Below are 9647 nucleotides of genomic sequence, written 5' to 3'. Positions count from 1 at the left end.
TATTTAATAAAATGCTCAATAAAATACTAATTGTAAAAAATTTAAATTTGCACCCTCTTCTTTACTGCGAGTAATATTTAGACGTTTACTGAAAGACTCCAATCACACTGGAATTGCCCTTTAACTACTTAACCTTAACCTTTTCCATGAACATCATACTAAACTTGTGTTTTTAAATACATTTTGAATAAATCATCATACAAGAACGGTCAATCGGGAGAGCTGTTTGTAAATCGTTTTTTTTTTAGACATTCTTCAAAATCATACGCATATGTAAACATTCTCCTCATACAATAAAGAAGAAATTATGAAACATGCAAACAAAAAAAAAAGGCAAGCAGTTATGTGATGCACTTTTCATTTTCACTTCCCCACCAAGCAGCGAGTCTCAGTGTGTGCCGACTGCCAGTATGCCTCTAATAATGAGATATTTCCCTTTTGTTTCTCCTTCTACAAGAAAACGGCAAAATGTTGAAACTTCCTTTTTTTTTCTCACCACTGTCTGATGTGGCAAGTATAACAGTAGAAGAAGTGCAACCAGGGTCATGAGAGCGCATCACACCGTGTTACAGCGTTCATGGGTGAAGGTATGGTATGCTTTTCATTTAGTGAATTATAGTTTTGAAAAAGTAAATCATAGCTTGACTCAATCCACCATGAATTTGACGAGTTCCTATGCTTTTGCACTGTATTTTCTCACATGAATCCACAATGTGTTATTTTAACACATTGATATATCAAGGAGCATTCCCATACAGATCAACATCAACTGCTCACTGAGACTGAGATAAATTAGTTCAAATTGGGCTTATCATCTCAGTATAGTTCATCTGAAGCGTGTCATTTCCTGTACGTAAACGCTTTCCACCCACAGCACGCACCGCTACCATGTGATTGATGTAGAGATGTGAAACTTACTCTCTAGTTCAGCAAGGAAACCTCAGACAAGCAGACTAACGGCGTGCATGGAACTTTATGTCAGACGACAATGTGGATCACTCATTTTCTTTTACTCATCTGCTTTTCTACAAGCCAGGCTGGTGGTGAGTTCTTCGCATGTGTTTATAGTGTGTGTGTGTGTGTGTGTGTGTGTCTGTGTTTGTGAGGTGATGACCATGTTAATTATTGATCTATCAAGGTCGTAGGCAACCACAGAGATCCAGTCCAGCCCCATCCAGCGTTAGTGGCTCTAACTGGACCAGTTATGCCACACAAACACCAACAATTCAACAAAGTAAGTGGTTGTCATGGAGTTAAAGGAATAGTGAATTCTGTCATCATCTACTTGCCCTCATGCCAAATGAAACACAGGTGAAATTTGTTAGTCCATATAACACACAGGGAGGTTGCCAGTATAACTTCGTAGCAGCCTTCTCCAAAACAACTGAAGTCAATGGGGACCTGTTCTTTAGAGAGAGTGAAAATGTCCTATTGTCTTTCATATTGCCCTAGCGTGGCACTGAAAATCAAGTAAAAGTGAGAACAGCTGTCTAGAACTCAGCTGCTTTGTCTTGTTTAACTGTGCTGTGACTCATATCGTGTAGAAACTGACTGGAGCCTGTGTTTCTCTACACCCCAACAGTTCTCTGTAAGGATGTTCTTCAACATTGTCTTGGTACCGCCATGTGGACCAGGTAACACCTCATAGGCTCCTGAGGTGGAGCTTATACTCCACCATCTGTAGGGTAATAATTTTTTTTCCGCCGCATCTGTGAATAAGTGCGTTGTTCCCCGCTGTCCCCCTCGGTGTCATGTCGGGATAGGAAAATGAGTAAACAAATGAGCTTGTTTTGTACCGTGTTGCTGTTGTGGTGTGAAAACCTCATATCTCCGAAATTCAATTCTCTGTGAAGCTTTTCAGGAACCAAGAGAAACTGCCTTTTTTTTTAGCCTTTGTTTTTTTTTTTGGTTATTCAGTGGGGTTTTGAAAGGGCCATCAAATCTTCTCGACCCATAATCCTTCAATTTACGTTAAAACACGAAAATCAACAAAATTTGAGCTAAGAGGTTTTCACCTGACAACAATGTGCAGACAACTTCATATTTCTTCCCACTCTGTACATTGATGCAATGTGTATTGGTAGGTGTTATGAGCTGAAAATTGCAACATGTACACCAAGGATGCCTAGAGGTCCGCCGCTGCCAAACTTCATACATCGGATGGTCAACTCATCTCATGAGGTGAGGCAGTGTGAAAACCCCTCACATGAAAACCCCTTAACATATGGCGTCAAAACTTTGGGGGACACCTGATTGAATGTACTATGTTTTTCATATTCTTAAAACCATTTTGATCTGAAGGCTTATGCTTGTGTTTCTTAGACAAATATAAACAGTGAAGTTGATGCCTACGTATGAATTTCTTTCCAAAGCCTTTGCCTTTCCATCAAGGCAAAGGGCGGCTACTTTAAAGAATCCAAAATATAAGATACTTTTGATTTGTTTAACACTTTTCTGGTCACTGCATAATTCCATTTGTGTTATTTCATAGCTTTGATGTCTTTATTATTATTCTAAAATGTGGAAAATAGTGAAAAAAAAAAGAAAAATGTGTTGTGTCCAAACTTTTGACGGGCAGTGTGTCTTATATGTGTTGTGATGTCTCGTAGGCTGAAGAGAGGCCTACGCTCCAGCACCGGGTGCACATCCCGTCCTCGGCTCTCCAGAGAAGCAGGGGCGCTGCCCAGGCCGGCTCTGAGGAGGACGTCCAGCTGGTGATCACGGTGCTCGACAGCTCCCTCTTCACGGTCCGTAGCTTGTGAAAACACACCGAATGTATCAAACGTGTACTTACTTTTTTCCGTTAAGTGCACTGATGAAACTTGGCACCAATCACAAAGGAAGGAGATGTAGATACAAATGTTGCACATTCACACTGGATCCTACTGTATGAGACTACATTGTGTCACTTTTGTTTTTTTGCATGCTGCTTTGCATTGATTTCCATACAGTCCGTACCAGTGCAGTCATGATGACACATCGCCTGCTATGAAAATCGAGTTTACAGGCACAAGGCGTGGTGGATAGATGAAGCTGTGGGTTCCCCCCCCCCCCCCCCCCACTTCCACTCTTCTGCTTGTGTTGGAAGTTTAACACTAAATGACCCCCCCCCCCTCCCCCCCTTCCCCTCTCTCTATCTCCAGGTCAGTCCACCTCCACCACCGCCTAAGGGGCGACTGGGCAAACTGGACCGGTCCTTCCGCGTGTCCGGCACTGTCATGGGCCAGTTGGTCCTATCGGTGAGGGTAGGGCACCACAAACTCAGCAACCTGTCACAGCCTATCAGACTGAGCTTCAAACACAACAAACAGGTAAACAAGCTCACAACAGCGGCTGGAGCTACTAGAAATCAGAAAGCAGATCACTTTTCTCCACTTTTCTCTGGTTTTTCCCTCTCATCTCTCACCGCCCGCTCTTGCGTTTCCAGGCGGACAACGGGACGTGTGTGTTTTGGGAGGAGTCGGCGGAGGAGAACGGAACAGGTGGGGGGGTTGCATTATGCCAGCCTACAGGTTGACTCACCGTTTGGCCCACTTGTGGCTCTCGCATGACATGAAATCTATTTATGTGTGTGTGTGTGTGTGTGCAGGTCACTGGAGCAGAGAGGGCTGCGACACTGCATACAGTGCAGACGAGTTTATCTGCAGCTGCAACCACCTCAGCTTCTTTGCCGTGCTTGTGGTAAACTGGCTACCTACCTCTCAACAGAGCATTTCCCCTGACTTCACCACTACTGCCATCTTTGTGATAAAGAAACTGCATTCAAAGGGCATTTTCCAGCCTGTTTGCTAAGTACAAAATTAGCAATCAATGGGGTCTAGCAACCTCCTACACCAATGGAAAATATGATGTAAATATGTGTTTATTCAATGGAACAGCTGAGTGATAGAGCCAGCAAACCAAGCTTTGTGTATGTTGCCAGTTTTGAAGAGCTATCAGGCTACTGAGCTTAACATACTTTTGTGTGTGTGTGTGTGTGTGTGTGTGTGTGTGCGCATGCGTGTTTTTGTTATATTGTTATTGTTATATTTTTTACTGTCACAGAACCCCAGCATAGAGGTGGACCCAACTAACGCTGTGAACCTTACCTATATCACCTACACTGGATCGGCTCTCTCTGTCATCTTCACCATCGTCAGCTTGGTCATCTACATATGTCTACAGTAAGCATTCATTTGATTTATTTGACATGAGTTGAGGATCTATTATATATACATATATAAATATATATATACATACACATATATAACATTATGAAATGTCCTTTTCCATTTGTTCTGAAAAACAAAAGTAGTCTGTTTCATTTTTTCCAAGGAATGAAAGAGAGGAAGTGAGCTGTGTGTGTTGGTTGTTGTGTGGTTGTGTGTGTGGTCAGAATGTCCCGACAAATGAATAGCCCAGGTGTGTGAAAATGCCAATTCTCTGAGTCATTGGATGCAACGTCCCTAAAGTGTTTCCCTGAAGAAGTGCGCAATGGGGGATTTTTCATCAGCTCTTCTGATTGCGCTCTTATGTCAGATGATGAAAAATCCCCCATTGCACGCAACTTCAGGGAAGTTAGCCACTCTGTTTCTGACTTGTCATTTTGTGCTACAAAATACAAATCTAGCAATTACACTTCAATCAACACTGAAATATAAAACAAGATCAGAATGAATATCTTTATCTTGAAGTAATGCTCAGCAACTTTCACCAAGGCCTTTAAAATTGTAGGCTACATGGAACATGGACATTTTTTCTGTTAAAAACTTTTAATAAACCTTTTTAATAAACCTCTATAAACATAAGACACTACTTTTGATTCTAAACTACTACTTTTTTTCTTTTGCTAGTATAATACATCTTTGTATGTGTCCCAGGACACACCACTTATTGACGTGTCCTGGGACACATTCAAAGACCTGTAAAACTCCTCATAACACTGAGGGAGAACTTCAGCTACCAGCAGTCTGACTATCAGAGCTCATCTTGACCAGTTCACACTCCTAACATTATAAAATAACATTTTTAATCTATAAGCCTAAGTATTTCATGGGAATATTAACATATTTACATTCATCTAATATTGACCTAGAATATTAATTAGGATATGAATAGGATACTAAAAATGATGTGATCATGCTGCCATGTTAGCATTACTTACGTCAGCATGCATTTTGAGTTGACCTAAGCGCTGTTAGAATCCTCTACCCACAATGCTTGTTCAGTGTCAAAAGTGGTTTTGTTAGGTGTCAAAAGGGCGTAAGTGCAGTTACACTCTTTTGACATCAAGCAAAACCCTACTTTTACTGTTACGGCTTTCAGTGTTTGTTTAATTAAAACTTATGGGTCATGATTTCAGTTGTGTCCTTTCGGCACTGAAAAGATCTCACTGAGACCTTTATGCCCGTTTGGCTCCAAGCCCTCGATTTGGACATTGTGGTTAATTTAAGGTTGCTTTGAGGTCTAGAGATACTACCTGAGAACCATCAGTGCTAATATGAAGTATGTAAATACAACCAGTGGGTAAAAAACATGGGATCAACTTGGTATTCCCTGTTACAAGGCAGACATTTTTGTGTACTTTTTTGGGTTAGACTCACTGGATAGTCACAATAATAGTGCTCAGTGGCAAATTATTACTTCTTGTTTTTGATGAGACAATGTCAGTGACTAACTGAAATGAATTATTATCATAATTGGGTACTGATTACAGTATTATTAGATTAGGATTAGGATTAGAAGTGAGTATTTCTCAGAAAAATGAACTGTTTGATATTTCCGCCTATAATAAGGCCTTACATAAAAGGCTGCTGATTCACAATAGGACCATATTTTGACATTCTGGTTGCTTTGGAGTGTAGGGACACTACCTGTAGACCATCAGTGCAAATATTATGTAAATACAACCAGCAGGTAGAAAATGACATGGGATTCACTTGGTACTCCCTCTTTCAGGGCAGGTGTTTTTTTGCACTTTTTTGCCTATGTGGTGAATCACTTCACTGATGAATTTAATGACTTTTGCAGTAAAAAGAAAAATTATGACCATCCATTTCATGAAGGGGACATGTCAAAGTTATGAAAAAACAAGGTCATGTTTTGTTCTACCCCGGGTAGGGGTATCTCAAAATTTTGTGGGTTTGGTTCCTGCTCTATATAACTCCTTAGGATTATGTGAAGAGCATAAACTACGTATACAAAATTTTTGGCAGTCGTTACAGAGCAAGCAATCAAAATGTTGAAAAAGAAATACTTTGGGTGGTTTTGGGGTTGATTTGTGGACACCGGTGGAAGCGAAGAGAAGCAACTGACAGACTGTGACTGTCTACTGTTGCCCTCGCAGGCGGCGGCGTCCGGAGAAGGCCATCGGCGTGCACATGCAGCTGACGGGGGCGCTGCTCTGCCTGCACCTCGGCTTCCTGCTGTGCGGCCTGTGGCCCTGGCTGGAGGACGAGAACGTGCCGGGGTGGGTGTGCCAGGCTCTGGGCCTCCTCCTGCACTGGTCCCTGCTGGCCACCTTCAGCTGGACGGCTCTGGAGGGCTTCCACCTCTACCTCCTCCTGGTCCGAGTCTTCAACATCTACGTCAGGCGATACCTGCTCAAACTCAGCGTCGTGGGCTGGGGTGAGTGAGTGGAGTCTGGGTGGGACGGTGGCTCTGTGAAGCGGTTTCATGTCACAAGAACTGCTGCAGGCCTGATCATTCCCTACAGGGAAGTGTTCACGCTGCGTTTCATTACACAGCAAAAAGCAGACGTTGGTGGTTGATGGCGGTTGGTCTTGTTAATCCCGCTTGAGCGTTCTCCTGCTAGGCTGTTGCTGAAAATAAATAGACTGAAATAGGCTTACAGCTGTATTGTTTTCACCAGTCTGGCAATGGCAGAGAATTAACTGGGCTTACACAGAGCCTAATATTCCATTAGTAGTCAGAAAAAGCCTCATGTGATCACCTCAAACGGAATAAACGATCCCATTCCCAATGCATTTTGTTCAGCATGAAAAGGGTGGAATTAACCTTTAATAATATATCCAATAGAACAATATTAGTGGCTAATGAACTGACTTCTTTCTTTGGTAACGCTTTATTTTCCAATTTCCTAACAATTTCCTAGAAAGGAACTGTTCATTTCTTGGGAAGTTTCCTGGAAAGAACCATGAGATTATGTACTAATAGAGAAAGAGTTCAGTGGTAGTTGGTAAGTACCTGGTAATTTCTTTTGGCGTTTCCAAGACAGAACCATGAAATGATGTAGCAGTTATATAGAAAATTAGAAATTAGAGGAAGGAATTCAACAAACAACTATATTATATAATTATATGAATAATGACTTGGGTTACCAGATTGACCTCTGCCTATTATTTTTCCAATAAATAGTTTATAGTTTTGCAGTTCTTTCCAGGAAACTCTTTTAGAAATTGACACCAAACAGACTGCTACATTTGATATATATATATATATAAATATATTATTACAAAGAAATTAACACTTTCTTTCTCTGAAATTATTAGGAACTTGTGGACCCAGAAGATAAAGCGTTACCCTTTCTTATATTCCATATTCCCATATTAATGTTTGTCCGCTTAGAGTAAGTGTCCTCAAGAAGTTTTCGGGGACGTCTAAAATATTCGTCTCTACATTTATTTGGATTACTAATCTTCATTTGGGAGGGATTCAGTCGCAGTGACAGAACATCCTGTGTTTAACCACAGTCACGGTGTATTTCAGGGCTTGTTGGAGTATATGTTGTAATTCTTCTTCTCTTTCTTTCTCGATGCAGGTCTTCCTACTGTGATTGTAGCCGTTTGTGGGATTGTGGGCGTCTACGGCAAATACAGTGTGGATGTGAAGGACGCCACCAACAACACATCAGCAGCGCAAATGTAAGAAACCAAAGCTCATCGGTGTGATCTTTAAATTCTATATGACTGCCTTAGGTGTTAGAAACTGATATAAAAGGACGAATTCAATCACCCGCAGGTGCTGGATCAGCAAAGATTTCTCACTGGTCACCCACATCACGGTGGTGGGCTACCTGGGCCTGGTGCTCCTGTATAATTCCTCCATGCTGCTGGTGGTGGTGGTGAAGATGTGGAAGATGAGGGAGAGCACCAGGGGAGCGAGCGGGGGCAGAGAGGGCAGCGGCGGCTGGAAGACCATGTACCGGGAGAAGAGGGCCAGGCTGTGGAAGGACTGCGCCACGCTGCTGGGCCTCAGCTGCGTACTGGGGCTGCCTTGGGGATTAGCCGGCAGCACCTACTTCTCCGTCTCCCTCCCTGGGCTCTACCTGTTCACCATATGCAACTCCCTGCAGGGTCAGTATGATGCAGTGCGTGCTGGGTAAACGTCTGGCTGGAGGAGAGAGGGGGAGACGAGAGTATGATGACTTCAATGTCCAACTTTTTCTTCCTTCTCTCAGGTGTATTCATGTTCCTGTGGTCCCTGGCTTTGACCTGCAAGTCTCGATCAGACAGAAACTCCTCAGTCAAAGACCCGTCCACTCAGAAGATGATGGAGACCAGCTTCAACAACTGACATCCATGTCTAAAACAAATTCCATGCCAAACTGCGCATAGCCTATATTAGGTCTTCAATGGGCTTTTGGTCACCAGTCATGTACAGTCAAATCCAAACAATGTCTTGATTTTCTGATTATCTTGCTGCTCCTGTAAATAAACACTGCTTTGAAAGCATGCGTCTGTCTTGGGTGCAACCAAAGATGCTCAAATTTTGCGACAATTGTATCCTTTACGGCAAGCAGACTCAGACAGACAAAGATCGTATATGTTTCGGTAGAGGACTCACTCAACAGTAAAACTGGCCCACCGTGAAGAGGGAAAGTGTCAAATTTAGCCATCTGCTGGTTGCGTTCAAAGAAAATAAAACATTATTTTTCCCCATAGGGGGATTTTATAAATTTGTAACAGCTTGAACTTTCATATAGCATATATTTCGCGGGCACAACATTACAGATACTTGTACAAAAGAACTACAACCACTGCCATGCTACTGCACTGAACTTGAGTGGACTGTGGCAGTGACATCACCGGCGTGACAGGCTAAATTATAGAATACCTTTCAGATAATGAGAAATTAAAACTGATGCAACTCCAGATTAAAATAGATAAACTATATGTTGATGCTGCTAAAGGAGCTTTTATAGTCCATTTTGGAAAACTCTCAATGAAAGCTACATGTATCTTAATGCCACCAGGTCATTTGAAACACTGAGATAATAATCAGTTTCACAGGAAATAGGCCTAGAGGTATAATCACACATTTTTGTAATCACACGTGTAATCTGGAATGTGCAAACCATCCAGTTCATTTTGATGGACAGTTTTGAATACAAACAGCAACATGATGACTTTCCCGTCAAAGAAAGTCATCAGGAAAAAGCATTATGTGATGTATTGTGAAGATATGACCAGGTTGGAGGTCCGATGTGTTTCATCCATAGACTGTAAAAAAAAAAAAAGCCAGCCATGAACAGCTGAAAAAAGTGAGTTTAAGTTTTCATACTCTTTTAATATTATTTTTTGGTTTGTTTGTAATTTGCTCCAAATAAACGTTTTCACTACCAATTCATTAAGAGCAATGAATGGTTTACATTATTTTTCCACTGCCGCACCTCGCGTTGACGTTTGTGGTATTCAGAAATAAAGGCG

The 9647-nt window shown here is 41.8% G+C and overlaps 1 protein-coding gene across 2 annotated transcripts; it reads left to right on the top strand.

The window, feature by feature from the left end:
- Nucleotides 1-487: 487 nt before the first annotated feature.
- LOC139653507 (adhesion G-protein coupled receptor G5-like) lies at nt 488-9531 on the top strand. Of its 2 annotated transcripts, none has more exons than XM_071530359.1 (13): nt 488-587; nt 1139-1234; nt 1583-1634; nt 2085-2181; nt 2610-2747; nt 3144-3311; nt 3428-3482; nt 3590-3681; nt 4045-4163; nt 6326-6606; nt 7760-7862; nt 7960-8294; nt 8399-9531. In XM_071530359.1, exons 1-13 carry the CDS (start codon nt 578-580, stop codon nt 8512-8514), a joined length of 1662 nt encoding a protein of 553 aa, XP_071386460.1. In that variant the 5' UTR covers nt 488-577; the 3' UTR covers nt 8515-9531. The 2 variants fall into 2 exon arrangements, with proteins under 2 accessions (XP_071386460.1, XP_071386459.1); XM_071530358.1 differs by lacking the exon at nt 488-587 and adding an exon at nt 711-1043.
- Nucleotides 9532-9647: the final 116 nt, after the last annotated feature.

This window comes from Centroberyx affinis, unplaced genomic scaffold (assembly GCF_046629955.1).
Source record: "Centroberyx affinis isolate AG114_WGS23_722 - 3 ecotype Tasmania unplaced genomic scaffold, CSIRO-AGI_Caff_v1 ptg001916l_1, whole genome shotgun sequence".
Taxonomy (NCBI): Eukaryota; Metazoa; Chordata; class Actinopteri; order Beryciformes; family Berycidae; genus Centroberyx; species Centroberyx affinis.
This window is presented reverse-complemented; position numbering and strand designations above follow the sequence as displayed.